We start from the raw sequence: 19,857 nt of genomic DNA, 5'->3' as shown, positions 1-19,857 counted from the left end.
GCTGCGTGGCACTAACTGCCCCTTCCTGGCTACAAACAGAAGAATTAATGTTGTTCTCTGCTTCTTTATCTGGAAGAGAAATAAAAAGAAACAAAAATGCTACAGCTGTCACACAAAAGAAAAGATCTTAAAAATGCCTAGGAATACAATTCCCAGAAAACTGCACTTCCAAAATGAAAAGAAATCTGTTTGTTGACCCTGGTTTCCTCAGCTTTGGAGCCGGCTGAATTCAGAAGATGGTGCTCAGGCTCCCAGACGCTTCACCAACTCTTACCAAAGTGTTTGTCTGGCAGGTGGAGATGTTCTGCTGTTTGTGAGGAGAGGAGGGACCCTGCTCTGTCCCCGTTCCCCCTGAAGAGGGAAAGAGGTGCCAGGAGGAGGCAGCGGGGGGGTTGGATTTTCACGCCAGCATGGTCTGGCCAGCCAGGTTAAGCTGGAAAGGGCACGAATGAAACCATGTGTGCCACTGCCCAGGAGAGCGAGATGTGGGACCTCATCGCTCATCAGACGATGCCATATATGAGAAATCCCTTCTTATAAATAATCTTACACCAGCAACAGGCCTTTCCCCAAATCCCACTCCCTGCATTTCCACGATGAACACCTCTGCCCTGATCCTTGCCATTTCAAAACAAATCTCTGCAGAAGCCATCCAAACTGGAGATTTGGTCTTATTTTATTTTTACTAAGGCCAATTTAGCATTACTCTGGTGAAGCAGCAAGGTCTAGAAATCATATTCCTCTAATCTGAACATTTATTCCACAGGTGAGACCTCAAGCTCTTCGCACTGTTTTCCACACAGATCCCTCCTTCAGGCACCAATCTCATCTTAAACCACCGTGCCCTTTCTTTCCTGTGCCAGTGAGGTGGGTTTTCCACCTCGGTCAGTTTGCATGGCCAAAGCTGCCCTGAAACGGGATTAGGTGAATTGGAGACAAGAAGATGAGCTAGAGGGCAATGCTTGTCCAAGAGAGCAGAGCTTCAAAAGCAGACTCAGCCAGGCGTTTAAACAAAGAAATGGTAAACAACTTGCTCACCTCTGGCATGCTTTCCTGCAGAGCAGAATGCCATTTAAAGTAGAGCTATATGCATGGTTTTAATATTTATGTAACTCCGCTGAGGTAGATATGTTCAAACTCCCCGGTGATTATTTGCAAAAGCTCACTGAGGGCTCACTCCATCTCTTCAGAGAAGATGAAAGAGGCAGAAACAAACCATCTACGGGTCTAATTAGTACAGCAGATCAGCATCAGAGGGGGAAACGTTCCACAGGTGTCATCTGGAAACACAAATTTCACCTTTTTAAGCAGGAAGAAATGCTTTCACAATTTCTTGGCTTCAAATGTGTCACTCTCTATCTCCCACCACCATCCCCGTCGCATCCAACAACCAGGCTGCCTCTCCTTAAGGCTTCAGATGTGCAGGGGGAGGTTCTTGTATTTTAGGATATCACCTCTTAGCTACGGAGGAATTTTTTAGGTTGAAACCTAAAGATAAATCAAAACAAATGACTATTCCACCAGGAAAAGCAGATTCAAATTGCTGTGCAATTTTTTTTATCTAAATAATGCTTAAATTTTAAAAAGGGGGGAAAAAAACCCCCACCTAATTACATCTTTGTGTGGAAGATCATAAATCACATAATTACAATGGGAACCTCTGCATCTTTCCAACAGACTAAAAGCAGACTACACAAGTTCTTATCTCATTACTGTTTAATTAAGAATTATGTTTGAGCATCTTCTTTTTAATTATCACGGAGCCCAGATGACTTCTAATCTCTTTTTTACCCAAAATGAGGGAGGGTACGGTCCAAAATGGGCACTAATGAATTTACAATTTGCTCTTTGGGGAACTTTAATAAAATTACTCCACACAGAAGATTAACACTGATAAAGCGAACTTCCAAAGAGAACATTTGGTTCCTTTCAATTAGCATCACACCACTGTCAGGAGCTTATAAGGGGGATGCTGAAGTGCTACTTTTTGGGGCAGGGATGGGAGTTTGATGTTCAACTCCATGGCTGTGGCTGTACCTACACCCCAAAACACAGCCCCACACGGGACAGCAGTGATGGAGGGGAAACGGGGGCCAACAGAAACCAACACCCACATCTGCAAATGGCCTCAGCCCTTGTGAGATGCAGAAGACTTATAAATGGCTTCTCGTACATCAGAGGGAAAAAAAAAAAAAATATCGGATCCTAACACCACACTGACCACAAAAAATCCAAATCAACATCTGAAAATAAAATCTCAGGATAGCTGGGTTTATTTTGGGGTGGTTTTTTTGCTGTCTCTGGATAAAATCTATTGATTACGGCTGCAGGTGCTTTGTGTCCCTCTACACTAGAACAGTTATTCAGCAATAACTGAGTTGGAGGCACTGGGATTCCTCCAGCTCCTCAGATGCTCCAGTTCCCTCCCCTGAACATCTGGGGAAAGTTTTCCCCATCAAAACACTTTGCCAGCAAGAGCCTCTGTACCACCCTAAGCCCTGCTGACAACCATCACCTGAGGTAACCAGAGGCAAAGAGCACACATATATTTTTTTTAAACCGAGCACACAGCAAACGCCTTTTAATTCAATTGGTTGAATCGACACAGAGAGATTATTAGTTTTCAGTAAGAATTGATTCAATTAATTAGCCTAAAAATATCAGCACAGCCAGGCAAGCAAAGAAAAACAGAGATAAATCCCTGCCATAGCACTGCTTCATCTTTTAAAGGCAATTAACTCTTAGTTATTAGCTTTTAATTAGGGAATAATAATGACACCATTAATACAGTTTATTATACTTGTCAGCAGACAGCTGTTCCAAACAGATTTTATTATCAGATCTTGGCAGCTTTTGTCTGCTCCATCGTTTCTAGGGGGAAGGCAGGGACTCCCCCCAGCCCTGGCTGGGGGCCCGGGGGTGAAGCTCCCCGGGGGTGAAGCTCCCCTGCTCCGGGCTGGCTCCTCGGCCTCTGGCTGCTCTCACCCCCGGCCCCTTTCCAAGGGGGGGATGCAGAATGAACATCAGCTCCCTCCAAAACTTCAAAGGAGCCTTACATAATTCGCAGGGATTTTTACTTTTTTTTTTTTTTTTCTTTCTTTTTTTAAAAACCATCTAAAATGGTTTCTCTCTCAGAGAATTCTGGTGGCAGCAGGATCCAGCCTTGACTGTGCATTTGATGTCTCTCTCACGGGTAATTCTGATGCCTTTCCTAGGGGGGGATGCTGGATGTGTGCCAAAGCTGGTTTTACACCTCGGCTCGTAACATCTGAGACGGCATCTGACTCACGAAACATTTACGATGCCAAAAAAAAAAAAAAAAAAAAATTTCAGTGTTTTATTTTGTTTTCTTCTGAGCTTATCCACCTCTCTGGAAACGCACTGTACATTTAGAGCACAGCAGAGATGATTTGGAAACAATCATGTTAAAGAAATTAAGCATTCCGAATAAATTTATCCATTCATAATCTCATTCCACCCTACTGCTGGGTGCGTGTCACAACGAGAAAGCAGCTGCAAAGGGTGGCAGAAACACCATGTAATACTCTTCCTTCTTGCCCCAAATTTACCCTGAAACTGTAAACTTCAAACCTTTCTGTAAGTGTAACCACTACCACATTAGTGGCAGCCAAATGCCTCAAGTTTTCATTGATGCTTTATTATTTCTTTGTCTACTGCATCACCAAAAATAACCAGCAGGCTCGTAATGACACGCTCTGTCATCCGCACTGCAAACCACATGTTCCCATGATTTTCAACATCACCCTTTTTTCACTGTGTCCTAGTGTTGTGGTATCTCCCCAACAGAGACTGCAAACCATTTCCAGGGCACAAGCCTGTCTTAACTGTGTTTTATTATTCCTATATCATCCAGCCTTAATCCCTATTGTGCATGCAGGATGCTACTGCAATACAAAAATGCAATGCAGTAAATTTCCCTGATTTACTTTGGAGTAAATCATGAAAATACGGAAATAAAAAACAAGCGTAAAATACTGTGCTGGGTTCCACTATCTCGATTTTAACTTTTTTTTTTTTTTTTTTTTCCCTTGCTGTGGACTGGAGGAAGCTCTAAGGGAAATACCAGGAGCTTGGAGGAGCTCCTCAGCACGGAAAGGCACTTCCCTCCTTCTCACCCAACACAGTGCAGTCAAATCCCGAGGAAAGAAATTAACCTGGCGTAGGGATAAAGCGGCTGGAAAAACCTATTTGCAATTTTCTACAGGAAAGCAGAGAGTTGTTAAATTGAATGCAAGGCTGTTCAAAAGAAGAAACTTCCCCTACTGAGAAGTGACATAAAAATAAGAGGGGGAAGAGGATGGCAGGATTACAACCACCACCATGCAGATCCTGAGAGTGAGATGCTGTACCCAAGGCAGAAGGCAACGGCAGGACGAACACTGGCATCAGGAAACTACACAGGGACACAGCAGCTCTCAGGGCAGACAGCCCGGCTTGCTCCAGAGCTCGGCTGGGCCTCCCAGGAGCTAATTTTACTCTCATTTTCACCCCTGTGCTAACAGGGGCTTTGGGTCCCAGGTGCAACACTGGAGGCGTTTTGCGCATTTGTGTCGGCACGCAGCTCCCAAATCGTCCAAGTTCGCTATTCCTTCACACTGGTGACTAAGCCTGAATATTTTAGGAGAAACTGTTTTAGAGATCTTGGTGCAACTATAAAAACTTCTCAGCTGAGAGGTTTTTTTGTGCTCAGCTGTATCCAGGCAGAAGGTGGAAGAGGAAAACCAACAGAGAAACTGAATTTCATCAAATTTTGTGTCCAAAATACAACGGATGCCCAAGTTCACGAGACACTTCAATACTACTTTCCTCATACAGCAATAAACAACTGAAATGAGGGTTGTAAGGGAATGATAATCTGGTAGAACTAGCACTACTGAGAGCTTGTGGCAGCTGGTCTTTAATTTAAGTGCCATCGCTTGAGATCGCAGAGGTGTGATGGGAGGGAAGAGCCTGAGTCCAGGTCCCTGGGGTAGGATGGGTTCCCCCTTTTCTCCAGTGAGGAACATCCCTCAGGTGTGACCAAAAGGGATCCCCTGAGAGCTCGGTGGCAGGAGAGAATTAACTGACCTGTGACAATGCACCTTCCTGGGGGTCCAGCTCCTTACCTTGCCGGGGGTCCCAGGCTCAGCCTAGAAGTCATCCCTGCCCCATGCAGAGCTGGGGGGTCCGTGCACACGTGGGTGTCCCCCAGTGAGAACGCAACACATCCAAGGTGGGCAAATCTGCAGAGAGGAGCAAACACCAGAACCGTTAATGCTTTGCCTTTCTCAAGTCGAGCAGGGGATAAGGGAAGGAAACTTTCCGCAGCCAGGGGCTGTGGGGAGCAGCCGTGGCTCCGTAGGGCCCAGCCCAAGGCGAGGGGAGTGCAGCCCCTGCCCCAGCTGCCCGTGCCAACCCCCCCGATCCCTGTGTCAGTCTTGTGCTGGGGATTAAATACCGATTTTACTGCAGCTCTTTATCGGAGAGACAGCTCTGAAAGGCACAAATTTTCTCCCCCACAATGGACCTGTCACAATGACAATTACACTTAATAGCAGCAGTTCAGCCTTGCCTTTCAGGGATGCTGATTATGGCAGTAAATAGAAGCACATTAGAGAGGTGACAAGACACTGACAGGCTGTATTCACATTGCATCGGGGACTGCCAAGGCCCAGTCACACCGTGGTCTTGACAGAAGAAACCCAAGGGGATGTTCCCTTTTATTGGGCTTTTGGTGAGGGGGAGAGGTAGGAGCATGAAGTTAAAAATACTCTGGTCTAGGACCACGAGCAGCTGAGAGAGCTCAAGCTGCAAGAAAAATTGTGTAAGGAAAAACCCAGTGTGCCAGAAGAAACAGGTTAGTGTTTTGTTTCCCCTCCTTGCAGTCAAATCACCTGCTGAGAGTGAAATATCACAGTGATTGTTGCAGGGCTGTAAGTAGACATGAAGTTTGGTCTGCGTGCTTTGAGAGTAAATCTTTTAAAAACATCAAATAATATCCAAAGTCAAGGGAAGCACCAGCAAGTGCAGTGGGGTGGGGAGGCTCCACGTCGGGGCTCCCTTCCCAGCGTTGTCCCACCAGTGTTGGGAAATCCCCAGGCAAATTTCAAAAAAAAGGGAGCTTCAATGTGGCCACTGTAATAAGTCAGTGTGCTGCTGCTCATTGCAGAGCTCCACAAAGACCAGGTCATCTCCAAGTACTTCACCACTCAGGTCTGAGCATGAACATCTCAATCCCAGCTAGAAAAAAAAAAAACAACAAACAAAACAAAACCCAAGGGCATCTCTTACTGCTGAGAAAAACCGCAGAGAAATTATTTTGGACAAAATGGACTAGGTCTGTAATTTGAGAATATCACAGAAGTGAGAGAAATCATAGCATTTAATAAGCAGCCAACTGTCTATGCGCTCAAGTAGTAAAAACCATTATGATCAATAGTTCCTGTAAAACAGAAACATCCCTAAGCAGTGGGATCTCACAGAAACAGTTGCAGATTTTTCACTACACGCTGACAAAAATCTCACACTAATCAGCCAACACAGGACACAAAGCTACTGGATTGCAGTGTTAATTCCATGTCCTATCTGAATCCCAGATTAATCAGATGCACCACTTCTTCAGCCTATTCTCGAGTGGCTCCGAGCTATTAAGATAACAAAAAGAAATAAACTTCAGCTCTAAGTGGAAGCACGAGGAAATCGGACTTGCACAACAGCCCTTGTACCCATCTCATTTCTTCTCCACCTAGAAAATTGTCCAGTGACCCTTCTGTACATACAATCAACTCAGATCTGATCTTTTTTCAGTCAGGCAGATGAATCCCTGCTATTCTAAACAGCAGCAGCATCTTGGCTTGTATCATGGGTAACTGATCATTCATTCCTAATCAAAGAAAATTTGCTGTGTTTTCGAGAGATGGCTCTGTTAAATGAAGCAGATGAGCAGTGGATCTGTCCATTTATTTATTTTTAAACCCTGATCTGGGGCACAGGGGAGGGTATCATTCCTATTTCAGAGACAGCTTGGCTACAAGCTCATTTGCTGGGGGATATTAGCAGCTGGCATCTGAAATGGCAAGGTTAGGGTACAGAGGTAAGCCAAAGTCAACTGTGCTGAAACATAGCCAAATTCTTATTTATTCCACAGGAAAAGTGGCTAAGCTGTGGTGGCTGTGTAATTCCAAACAATATTTGCACAGTGACCTTTATATTTCCCCTCTTGGAAACAAAAAATTTAATTGTCTTATTCCTCTAATGCAGAATAAATAACTCCAGTAAATTTCTATTGGTGGGCAAGTAAACAAAGTAGTTATCATTTTCTGCTATCAAAGCTGCTGAATAATTCTAGCTCAACATCTCCAATTCATTCAAGTCCGGGTATTTTGCCAAAGTTGGTTTGGTGGTTTGTTTTCTTTTTTTGTGTGTGTGCACCAGCACAGTTAGTTGTTCATGGGACGAGAAGCAAGAGGGGTGATTTGAATGTGGGGCTGGAAATCAGGAACCCACAGAAACTCAAGAGTGTTTCTGCTGGAATCTCAAGTAATTTGTTCAGTCTTTATTCCTGTTGGGAAGCTCAGGGAGCACTGGCAGGTACCACCTGTATTAGGTACTCTGGAGCAGACGCTGTTTACATTTCACGGGGTTAAACTCATTCACGGGGTCTCCTCATTAACCTGTAATGAGATAAAGGGACGAACTGTCCTCCTAACCCAAGAAACACAAAATTAATGTCACGGGAAACAAGGGTCACGAGAAGAGCTCATCACGTGGCTCCTCTGTGCATCCCACAGACAAGACACGCAGGCGAGCGCCCCGGGAAGCGGCAGCGACGTGTCAGACGACAGGAGAGTGTGGAAATAGCTGAATGTAGCTGTTATCACACCTACCTGGCGAGAGGGACAGCTCTGGCACTCGGCAGGTTCCACGCAGACAGCGTTGCTCCTTGCTTTAATCCGTCACAGTACAATCACAGGCCTGAAAAAGCTCTTCTACAGACCCACGTTCTTTGCAGGTTAGGACTTTGCAATCATTTCATTCTTTCGAAAAGGGTGCAAAAAGTTTATTAGGCCACATTTAGGTATATGTAGGGCAGGGAAAAGAAGCCCAAACAAGAAAACAAACAAGGATTTGCCTACTTCAGCGCTAGCAAAAGGAACCTACTGCAGGAAAGGCTTCACCTTATGCTGTGAAGAAATTCAAAGCCAGAGAGAGGATTGACGTAATTAACGTGCTGATCTATCACCGTCTTCCTCTGAGCCCCCAGATGAAGGATGCCCACCACCACAGAAGACATGCCCTCATGAGATATTTCACTAATACAACTTAAATTGCTATTAAACTAAAACAGCACGCCCAGATTCAAAGTAAAGTTTAGTTTAAAATGGCTCCTGATTACCTTAAGCTAAAACTCCAACCAAAACAAGGGCATTCTTCCAGAAGGGAATTGCACCTGTTTAATGAGTAGTTTTATTAAACTGGTGCAATTTGTTCAAGCTGAAGGAGAACTACTGATGAAGAACTAATATAAACAGCAAGGGAAGAGGAACAGAGAAAAATCCCCACAGTATAACCTCAAGAAATAGAAGTTCTGCAAAACTGACTGAAGCACAGATGTCTACAGCACGTGACAAGGTTATTCCATCATCTGCTCTTTCCCTAAACCAAACAGTCGTAAAAATAAAGCAAAAAGGAAAGGAGCAAGTACACCAAAGAGAGAGTGTCTGGGAGCCCTGATGTGCTCCCACGTACAAAAGCAGAGAAGCTGGAAGCCGAGAGAGGCCGTGAATGGGAAAGCCACAAAACACCACGTGTGGATGTGCTCGTGTGGATCTGCCACAGCGGAGAGTTGCAGAAACGCTCTTGCAGGAAGAATTGTTTCAACAGGACCAGAAGTTACCACAAGAAATCCAGAGTGAGAGAACGATGACATGGCAAGGATGAAGTGGCAGGCATCTAACCAAGGTTTATGGAAGCTGGGGCTGTCCATTCAGCCTCATGCCAATCAACACTGCTGGTTTTAGTTTTCTAGATAACCTTGTCCTTTACAAAGAAAAAAAAAAAAATTAAAAAAGAGAGAAAGGAATTACCTCCTCCATTTGTTCTCACCAAGCTAAAGATCTTTCTCCAACCAGACAAGGAGTTAACAAATCTCCATCCACTCTCTGACACTCCAGGCATATGGCAAAAGTCTCTGCTGGCCTCAGAGTTGGAATAAGCAGCCTGTTGATCCCCATCTTCTCACTGCTGCCAGCAATTATCACAAAATGACTTTATTGTGCATATAACAGTTGGTGACACTAACTCAGGGAGTTTTATCAGTTTCCGTGCTACAGGTTTCAAAACATCTGCTTTGTGTGAAGGCATCCTGCTGTTCACCAGCCCAAGCAAGCTGGACTTCTCTGCAAAGGAGTAAGAAGAAAACTGCAGCCCTTTATGCAAGACAAAGCATCACCCACGGGCATCCCATCCCTACCTGGGCCACCAAGGGCTGTTAATGACCAGTCCTAAGGCAAGCACACTGCAGGGCAGGCCCAGAGGCAAGAGGCAGGCAGGAGGGTCCCAGCACAGGAACACGCTGGCTGGGGCTGGGGGAGGACGGACTGGTCAGACCTCCAGGGGCTGGAGCTGGCACAAGTGGAGAACGTGGAAAAGCAAAAGGAGGAAACGGAAATGTGTTTTAGCAAGAGATGCTGCTCAGCTGCATAGGTTTAAGAGAGACACCCAAATATGCTTTCTCCAGGGATAAGAAAGATGTAGCAGTTAGAAAAGGCTAATGACTCGTGCTCATCTACGCTCTTTCATCCCGCCCGAGCGGCATGGCGACAGAGGAAAGCGTAGGAAGCAAAGCTCTGCACTACAGCCGTTGTAGCATTCACGTTGTCTCCCTGAGGACTCCTTGGGCACAGCATTATTTCCTACAACCCTACATCATTTATATTTTAGCAAAGCAATCTCAGCAAGTAACAGAAACCCACGGTGACTTCGGGGGGTTTGTGTGGAAATGTCTATTCCATCCTGCGAGGTAACGGAAAGGTTTGATCCTTGTTTTTTGATCACTGATCCAAGCATTTACTTGGGAAGTACATACTGCTTCTTCAGACATCTTTAAAATTATATTAGTTCTTATTACAGCAATATAGCAGATCTTAAATTCAAAGGTAAGCTTTGTGTGGGTGTAAACATCAGCGGATGTTGTATCAGCAGCTTCTTCCCACTAGTATGATTCCTCAGGTTATCTCAAGAAAAACTATTATGCTGCAAAAGACTGGAAGTTGGAGACTTCTTTCATACAATCTGCAGCATTAGCCTCATACTGCAACAACTGGAGAGGAATTTGTAGAAAAATATCAGGGCTCAGGATGGGATGGGAAATGCAGGTGTTTAAATAAAGGTTCGGGGTGATGTTATTTTAAGAGGTTCAATGTCAGCATGACCTTCAAGAGCTAGATAGACAGAAAGGCTACTGGAAGGCTATGAAGCAGACTCCAAAAGGTAAGTAGCAAACTGGTGATTTAAGAGATAAAAGGATTTTAGAACCACCTCTGGTGATTTAAAAGATAAAAGGATTTTAGAACCACCCCTGGCTATTTAGCAACCACGTTTCTCATGAATGAGCCAGCTAGAGCAAATCCTGGACCTTGGACAAAAAAGCATTGCAAGCTCAGTTCTTAATTTTGGGAAGGGCTGCAACAACAGACCTCTTCTCCTGCATGGTTAACAGAGAGGGAGGAAAAGAGCACGCTGCTCTTCATCAGTCTCAGCTTCCCTTGGCTCAGTGTAATCAGTCTGCTTTACCCATCAGACCTGGGAGCCACCTTCTCCTGCAGTCCAAAAGACTTTAAACTTAGAAATGAAGAGACTTCAACCCCCCAAAAAATGTAATTCTGAAGTGCTCAACAGCCTTTAATTCATTATGAACCTAGAGGCAGAGAAAAAAAATATGCAAAAAATACATCACATCCTTAACCTAGGGGGAGGAAGGAAGAAAAAAAAAAAAAATCATTATTTTTATAGCACATAATCAGACACTTACAAATATATTTCACTGGAGGAAGGGGAAGGTAGGAATGTGCATTTCCTATTGCCTTTTTGATAGTCTGATGCACACAGGCCATCAATATGGTCATTAGAGACAATCTGCACAAGTCATCCTAAACCGAAAAGAGGGATTGAAAAATAAACAAAAAGGGAGAAACCCTTGCGACAAGGAAGGGCATTCTACAGTTCCAGGTTCATGTTTAAACATAACTCAGCATCTGAATACGGGGTGAGGCAACACACTTTGTTTTTACAATATAAATAGTATTTTAAAAAGGTACTACATATGAATACAGTAATAGCGCTATTTCAGTCAGGACTTCAACATGCAGAGGAAATTCCTCATCATTACTCACAACCACTCATCCCATCCCACCCTTCCCCTCCCACCTCCAAAAAAAAATCCTCTGCTGTTAAAATTCTCTTTCAATTGTTTTAAATATTTCTCTTGTGGCCTGGCAACATGCTTATTCTTTTACACAAGCAAGTCTACTAAATCATGTCTTAACCGACACGAGAAAGCTATGTAGGAGTAACAACCGAGGCTTTTAAGAACCTTGCCAATTTTAAAAACTTTTATTAGTCTCAGTTTGTTTTTATTCTTGGAGACATCTAGTGAAAACGTCAAAAAATCAGAAATTAAAAAAAAAAAACCTGTTTCAAACATCTTACAAACACGCACGCGTGCACACGCGCACAGACACGCACACACAAACAAAATAACCCGTAGCAGAGGCAGTGAGAAATAAAAGGGAACTCCAATATTCCCAAGGGAGAACAAAAACAAAAATTAAAAACAAAAAAAAATTGCTTTATTCCATCTCCACTCTTTCACTAGGACAGTTTAATACCCATTGAGTCTCTTAAGATGCTAATCTACCATCTGCTAGCCCACAAATCCTTCCCACTTATTCCCTTAAAGATCCAGCATTGCTTAAAAACCTCTCCACAGAACAATGACCACCTTGTGAAGGGGCTTAAAAAAAAAAAAAGTTTAAAAAAGATAATATTGTCTCTTTCTCTCCAGTAATTTCAGGGAATTAGGTGGAAAAGATTGCTGTGCAGGGTTCTGGATAGCTCTGCTGTCTCACAGCGGCTTCAGGCATTGAGGTGAGTGGGACGATGTGTCCTTGCCCCCCTTTGCCCTGACACCGTGGAAGCCACGTCCCCTTTCCAACTCTGCACTAGGGCTGCCTTTTTCTTCCCCTCTGAATTGATAGAGGTCCTCCAAAGAGAATGGAAGACTTTCCAGTGACTTCAGCAGGGTTTCAGATCAGGCTCTTTTACAAAATACTGCTCCATAACAGCTCTTCAACGGAGGTGATTTTCAAGTGTTCAAGTGGGAGCTGCCCACTCAATACTTTTAAGATTTGTTTTTGCCTTTAATGCTCGTTCAATTCTCAGTGAACTGAGTCCAATCAAATGAAGGGCTTGCGTTCCTCTTCCCCAGGAGTAACTCAAAGGCTCAGTCTTTACTTAAGTAAAGGATGTCACAACAATCAAAGATGTTTGGGGAATTTCTTCTTTAATAAGATAAAAGAAAAACATACAAACACCTCCCAGGCTTCTGTCATGGAATGATTCTCACAACTGTAAGGAGCACAACTCAAAAAAAAAAAAAAAAAACCACCAAAAAACACTGAAAAACAAACAAACAAAAAAAAAACACACAAAAAAAACAAACAAGGAGACAAAGAAAAGAAAAAGGTTCCTATGGGAGACATGCCTACCAGGGAACTAGAGCAATCCCTTGATGCTCTAGTCCGCAGTGGGGAAGGGGGATGACTCGTAAAGAAACTAACACAAGAAGCAGTAACAGAACACTTGCCAGAATGGAGTGGCATATGGGAACTGAAAGCCATGCTGATTTTTAACTAGAAAGCAACTGTGATGGCAAAGATGGGGGAAGGAAGATGACAAGAATGACCAAGAACTGGCCATTTCTTCCCTAAGTCCCTTCCTGGTGACATGGCAGAAATACACACACCTATCACGTGTCTTTAAGAGAACTAACGGTAAGAAACATCCCAGCTATGAAACATTTCTTTCCCCATCTTCCCCAGCTTACAAAGAAGATAGTGTTTCTTTACAAAAAAAAAAAAAAAAAAAAAAAAGAGAACCCAAAACTTTCCAGGACATCTGCTCTTGCTCTCTCCCCACTGTAATATTAGTCACATTTCATTTGGGGTTGAGGGGGGAGATGTTGTTTATTTTCTGTTTTAAAGCCATAATCTAGAAAAATGTTTTGTGGAAATTTTTGTTTTCCTATTTTTGTTTGCTTTTTTTTTTTAATAATGCTCATTTATAGAAAACTTCACAAAGGTGACGTCTATGTACAGAAAACACAATTCCAAAGGCTGCTTCAGTAGTCAATGTAATAGCACCTTTAAAGACAAAAGAGTTTGACATATTTTAAAAAGTCATTTAGTTAAATTTTAACCCTTTCCAAGCCTCATAAAAAGGAGCCAGTCACAAATTAGTATAAGCTCTTCCAAAGTCTCTGTGTGAAATGCTGTCTGAAGATTTTTCAAGCTCCCTAACTCTATGGGTCAGCAATGTCTGGCAAAGTAGAGGTAGCGTGCAGCCAGACAGGGATTTCTTGCAGTCCAAACCAAGAGTAGAAGAAAAAAAAAAATCACAGCAGACTATTGCACAAAGACGGTCTTGTATTCCACAGTTTCCAAGTTATTTTTCCATAGGCTTGAAAAGGGTTAGTATAATATTTTTAATTAATCCGGGTTAAAACATGTTGTTCTGAGTTCCAGGTTGGTACTGTGTCTGCAACAGGCTCTCCATAAAGGCCAGGTAATCTGGGTTTTGTCCGTATTCTTCGGGATTTCTTGAATTCCCCAGCCGGGGGCGTTTAGCTGCTCTCACTTCATCTCCTGAAAATACATCTTCCTGAGGGGCCCCAGTGCTGAGGGACTGCAGGAGACACGAAAGCACAATCATTAGAGGCACAGCAGGAAAACAGGGAGACACACGGGCGCAAAGCATGGAGCATGCCTGTGCAATACGACAGCAGGGATAGCAAACAAAAAAACTTGGTTCAGAGTATTTCTGTAGAAAAATGGAACGCCGAAACATGCAAAGCACACGGCTGACATTAAAAGTTCTGGCCTTCTCAAACCAAACTGGAAAGAGAAACCCTCAAGTTGCCTTCTTTCTGTTTCAGAACATCTCTCACTTCAGGTCCTGCCTTGCCAATTCTCTTTTTACTCCTATCCTCCTCTGCCTCTTCAGGTTGTTCATTCCAAGCAGAAGGCACAGAGGAAACTGGGGCTTCCTTAACGTCTTTAAAACACAAGACCCAGAGAAAGCATTTGGGGCTCACTGTACAAACAGCTGCTTCTGTCTTGCCCTGACACTCCCAAATGAGACACGTTTCTCGGTAGAAATTATCATCTATTGCTTTGTTCCTTTGTTCTGCTGTACTATGTTAAAGCACAGTGAGCATCACTTCCACAGAGCACGTCTAACGCTTCTGGCAGCAGAAAATACATGAGAAAAGCTTGAGCTTTCAACCAGACTTGAAACTTTCTTTCCGGTTTGCATTCCTTTCTCTCCGACTGTTATAAAGCCTGATGTCTCCACTGCAGAGAATGTGTTTCTTTCCAAATCCTGTATTTCAGGGCTCCAATATGTTGTCTTCATTATTAGGGCAAGATTAAATAAACTGGACTTTTGTGCACATCTTAGAAATTAATTCTAAGGTGCTTCTTTGCCACCACAAGTCTTTCAAGGATAACAAGGTAATTATTAACCTCTAAAATTTATGTCACGAGGTCTTACTGAGATAAACAACCTCAAACAAGATGGAGAAACCATCGAGAGCTGCATTACAGAAAGCATTTTACAAGTGGTTTTGAGTAAAACCCTTGACGATTTCACGCCTAAGGGAACGAAAGTTTCCTCCCAATTGTCATCAGTTCTTCCACAGAACTGTGTCACCAGGCCATTTCTGACGACATGCATCTCACTCCTGCTAGTGGCCACAGATTCACGGGGCCAGTGAATCACTGGTTTAACTTGGCACAGCAATTCATCTATTCTTAAGGGAAGGTTGAACCATCCTCTTTTTGTCTTGTAAAAACACAAAATCCCAGAGCCTTAGCACAGGTTAACTTTGTGGATCTGGACCTGTCCTGCCGTGGCTGACGTTACAGACATTTAGAATTAAGAAGAAAACTGTATATCCTCCATCTGCATAGAAACCAGTCTCATCACTTGTTTAAATGAGATGGCTTTAAAGGTTAAAGCACCAGGTTTGAAAACACCCAGCAAGTTTGGAACCAAAACAGCTATGAAATAAATCCTTCATATTTTCTAGGCTCAATAATTCCACTGTATGCAGTTAAAGACAGTCTGATCTTTTAGGTTAAGAGATTTATAGGCAAGAGCTACATTCTAAATCTCCTATTTGGTGAGAAATGGGGGTTTGGTCCCATGTCGCTAATCAGTTCTCCAGAAACCACTTAGCTATAGATCAGTTTATCTTCCCTCTGATTAAAGGCAACATCCAGATACAATAGCAGTCCATATAACTAAAGTCATATGGTGTAAAATGACATGAACAGAATCTTTTAATCAGAGAAGACAGAAGTTAGATCTGAACATATGAAAGGGAAAATCATTTAAATGCTTCTCAAGCATTTACAGCCAGGATTTCTTCTACTCTACATATTTTGTGTATTACAAGTGGTTTTACAGCCACAGAAATTGGAGGCTGTATTTACCTAATGTCTAAACAATATGCTAAAAAAAAAAAAAAAATGTGGATGAGTACTGCAAGCCACAGCCATTTTACTGTTTCTATTTGATACCCACCAGGCGAGACTTCACTCTCTTGGGAAGCTCTTCCTCCAAGGTATAAATATCACCACGTTTCACCATTAGTTGAGAACCATCTTCAAACTCAACCTGCAGAGTAGGCAGAAGATGAAATAAGAAATTGGCCTCTGCGTTTGCAGTACTTGAACAGTGCATTCACAGTCCCTTCATAGGGCCAGCTCCCATAGATGATCCCCCATTCCTGACACCACATGTCTCTAGGACTGCTGTTGAATAAGCATCCCTGAGCTATGCTAAGGATGCTGAACCCAGAAAGTGCTGATTTTGGTGCTGCTCAGGCACCCTGTCTTATCTGGCCCAAGTGGTTTCATTCAGTGCTCCTGTAGATCCTAAAACATCTATACTACATGGACCAGCACCGCTGCTCCAACCTCCCAGTCAGAGCACTGATGATTTCTACTGATTTTTTTATTCAAATCCTGAAAAAAGAAGCTTTTCACTTATAATAAAAGGCAGCCCTGTATTCAGTAATAAGAATTTCTTTCATCTTAAACAAAGCATTTTCACACGTCATAAGGAAACAACTCCAGCTACTAAAATACATTTGTGTTTTAACAAGCAGAAACAGCCAGCCAGGTACAAATGGTGGTAACTCCTCATGTCAAACCTCTTTTCTGCTAAGTACTGATTATATCATGAATTATGCATCAGGTGTTACAGGAATGTTTATTCACGGAAACGTGCATAGAAAAATGTTAAAACTATTAAAAGTTTTTAAGAGATTTTTCATTTCTTTTGCTCAAGACTTATTACGCTCTTCCGGATAACGCAGATGGACGTAGACCACAGTTTAATAGGGAACGTCAGGTTCAGACTGGACAAATTCAGGAGAAAAAAAAAGCAACTGTGCCTCTGAACTCCTCCTCCTGCACAGCCCAGGTCCTGCAGCTCATCAGTTATGCAAGTGCAGCGACGGCTGCTGAGGCCCCTTAACTGCGCAGCGTACATCAGCTGGAATAACTATGCAGGTGGGAGAACAGGCTGTGAAAGATGAGCTCTGCTGAGCCCTGCTGAGCTGGTTTAGGATGCTACCGGTCCCATTTACTCTCTGGTTTTACAGAGCACCGCTACCGTAAGAGTCAGGAGGGAACAGGAATTAGGAAGTTTAACTGCCGAGGCACAGGCAGATTGCTGTCTGCCCTTCCCACTGCATGAGCTCCACTTCTAGCAGAAGGGCAGGATTTGCAACCCAGGGCAGAGCCGGCTTAAACCATTACAGAGAGGTTAGACCTTCATTTAAGTTCCAAATTACTGCTAGGGGTTAGACCCGTTACGAACACACATCAGAGCATTACAAGACAGTCCTTTGGGCTCAGTTGTTTTAAGATAGATATGTACACATCTAATCTTAGCACACAAAATACAGACTTAAGAGATGCAAACTGGGAAGCTACTGCAAAATAAGACAAGTTTAAAATACAAAAGCTAATCCATGCTGTCTTCCTACAAATACACTTATTTCATAACAAAACTGGGTTTTGTGTTTTTAAATATAATCCTGTTCTGAAACAGATAAAGAGATGCCCCACAAGTATTGAAAAAACCATCGCGATAGGGAAGCAATGTGGAAAGCTGTCCAGGCCCTTTTCCCCATGGAGATGAGCTCTACTTATAGGTAACTGCATGATTTGAAAAACACTGACTCCTCATGCATATTTTTCTGTCATCTGGCACTATCAGTGGAATAGCCTATTTCAAATTATTGTACCTTGGAGAAATCAATGACAATTTCCTATACTGTGATTAAACTGGAAAGCATGCATAACAATAGATCTTTATGGAACTATATATTGTACTTATTCATAACCAGGGTCACCCAGATCACGTCTTCTCTGAAGCAGTTAACATCCATTATACACACCAAAAGGACTGTTAACTGACAAGGTGGATTATTGTGCTCTTTGCACACAGATATGAAACACTCTGTGTAGAAAGGATAGAAACCAGAACCCCGTTTCAAACAAATACAAGATATGGGACTTCCTTTGCCTTTTGTCCAGAGGCATTATCTTTAAGAGATAACAATTCTTTGCAAATTTCAGCATATATTTTTCAAAAGAACATGAACAAGGTATATACTTTTCAAATCACTGTCATTTTCAACTTCTTGGTACCATTTTTATTTTTGATTTAATCAAATGAAGGCCTTGCATTTTAGAAAACCTTCTGTGCTGAAATACTGAGTACCAGGTTAAATCTTCCTTTACTATTATAACCTTGACAAACAAAAATCCCCTATGTGGAACAGACTCAAAGACAAAAAAACTGGCTGCTGTTTTCTTCACCTTATAAACAGTGATGGTGAGAGTTTGAGACTAGAGACTGAAGGTTTCCAGTTCCTCACACAACAGCAGCAGGACATTATTCCCACATGCTGCTGCCACTCCACAAAGTACCTTCCCAACCAGAGGACTACCCCCCTTGAAGTAGTAGTCTCCCAACCCATCATTTCCCTTAGACCCTCTGAAAGCATCGAGGTAAGTTGTAATTATGTAGATATTGACCCATGGGGAACTCGAGACAACAAGCTCAGCTCCAGCCACAGGACAGCCATCAGGGAGCAGAGTGAGTAGGTCACTTTTGACCTAAGCCATAAGGAAAAGAGCAAATTTTTTTTGTATCTTAAAAGTAGACATAGTCTAGACCTATGTCTATCCATACATACACATTCTGACACAGAAAACCTTTACCTCATCCTATTTTAACACTCTATTTCTCTTTAGACTACCAGCAGTATTTATTTCAGAAGGCAAAGTCTCCCTTCACGACCAGAGCAAGCATTCAGCACTAGTGAGCTACACAAATCAAGCAACAATCAGACATGCTGCCATGAAGGATGTGGGTACTCTCCCATACTCACCTGGTAAATCTGACTGATTTGGGCTGCAATAAACTTGGCCTTGTAAATGATTCCATCTGTCCACTGCAGTTGAACCAACTCGCCCTCCGGAGGGGGCCCCATCTGGATGCAGTCTCTGCTCTGAAGACACAGAGTAAAAAAAGTCAGACAGCCAACACCAACAAAGCTCAAGAACTTGGGAAAGTGGGGTGGTAAAATCACTGCTCAAGGAAGTTGCTGCATAACACTGTAATTATGTATAAGAAAGTTTCTGCACTTGTGATTAATTGCCATTCGTCTCAAACAAAACCATTAACCAGTGAGAGACCAGAAAAAAAAAAAAAAACAAACAAAAAACACTTGCACCTCCTTCTGGTGACAGTGCTCGGTTCTAGGAAACTTCTCATTACAAATCCCCAAACATCAAACCCCTGATATAAACAAAAACAAGCAGGGTGACCTGCTCTGCTTCACATGGTGAATCAATGGCACAATCAGGAAGAGAAAGCGTGAGTTGACAAGTCAGACTCTTCTAGACATTCCTTCTATTAAGCGAATTCCCTGTTTTGAATCAGAAGTGCTTACAGACAATCCGTTTCCCCCATGAATCACACTTGTCAGTTGAAAAATAAGAGATTATTCAACCGCAAAACAAACAGGATGCAACTTAAAACAAACAGTGCTTTCTGTGAAGTCATCTGCATATAGCAAAAATCACATCTTGGGAAAGGAACAACAAAAAAGAGATAATGTCATAAACAAGAAGAACAATAATGAAGAGCAGTATGAGTTTTTCTAAGCAAGCAGCAACTTCAGTTTTTAATTATTTTTTTTTTTACGTTTTACTTCACTGTTCCACCCTGAAGTGCACGCATTACACTTTGTACTCATCTATATAACAGTAATAAGTCTCCACAGAGAGCTGCTTACAATAATGCTTTCTGGGTAAACGTTGTCACTGTATGAACCATCATCGAAGTTAACTTCGTAGAAAGTCTGTGTTGTCATGCCAATCACTTTACATCTGTAGTAGAGTCCATTCCGGTTCTTTGTAATCACAGTCTGTCCAAGGGTCACCTCCCTTCGAAAGGGAATCTGCATTATAGAGAAAAGGGAATAATTTACAATTT

At 42.7% G+C, this 19,857-nt stretch overlaps 1 protein-coding gene across 2 annotated transcripts in view; it reads right to left on the bottom strand.

Annotated features, from left to right (window-relative positions):
* Nucleotides 1–13,685: 13,685 nt before the first annotated feature.
* Nucleotides 13,686–19,857, bottom strand: part of KDM4B (lysine demethylase 4B) — a 91,051-nt gene continuing 84,879 nt past the window's right edge. For both annotated transcript variants that reach the window (XM_074927851.1, XM_074927852.1), the window contains 4 exons: nt 19,658–19,822; nt 18,749–18,868; nt 15,865–15,957; nt 13,686–13,962 (listed from right to left, as the gene is read on the bottom strand). In XM_074927851.1, coding sequence (XP_074783952.1) covers nt 13,777–13,962; nt 15,865–15,957; nt 18,749–18,868; nt 19,658–19,822 — 564 coding nt within the window. In that variant the 3' untranslated portion in view covers nt 13,686–13,776. The remainder of the gene's footprint in view (nt 13,963–15,864; nt 15,958–18,748; nt 18,869–19,657; nt 19,823–19,857) is intronic.

This window comes from Athene noctua, chromosome 27, assembly GCF_965140245.1.
Source record: "Athene noctua chromosome 27, bAthNoc1.hap1.1, whole genome shotgun sequence".
Taxonomy (NCBI): Eukaryota; Metazoa; Chordata; class Aves; order Strigiformes; family Strigidae; genus Athene; species Athene noctua.
This window is presented reverse-complemented; position numbering and strand designations above follow the sequence as displayed.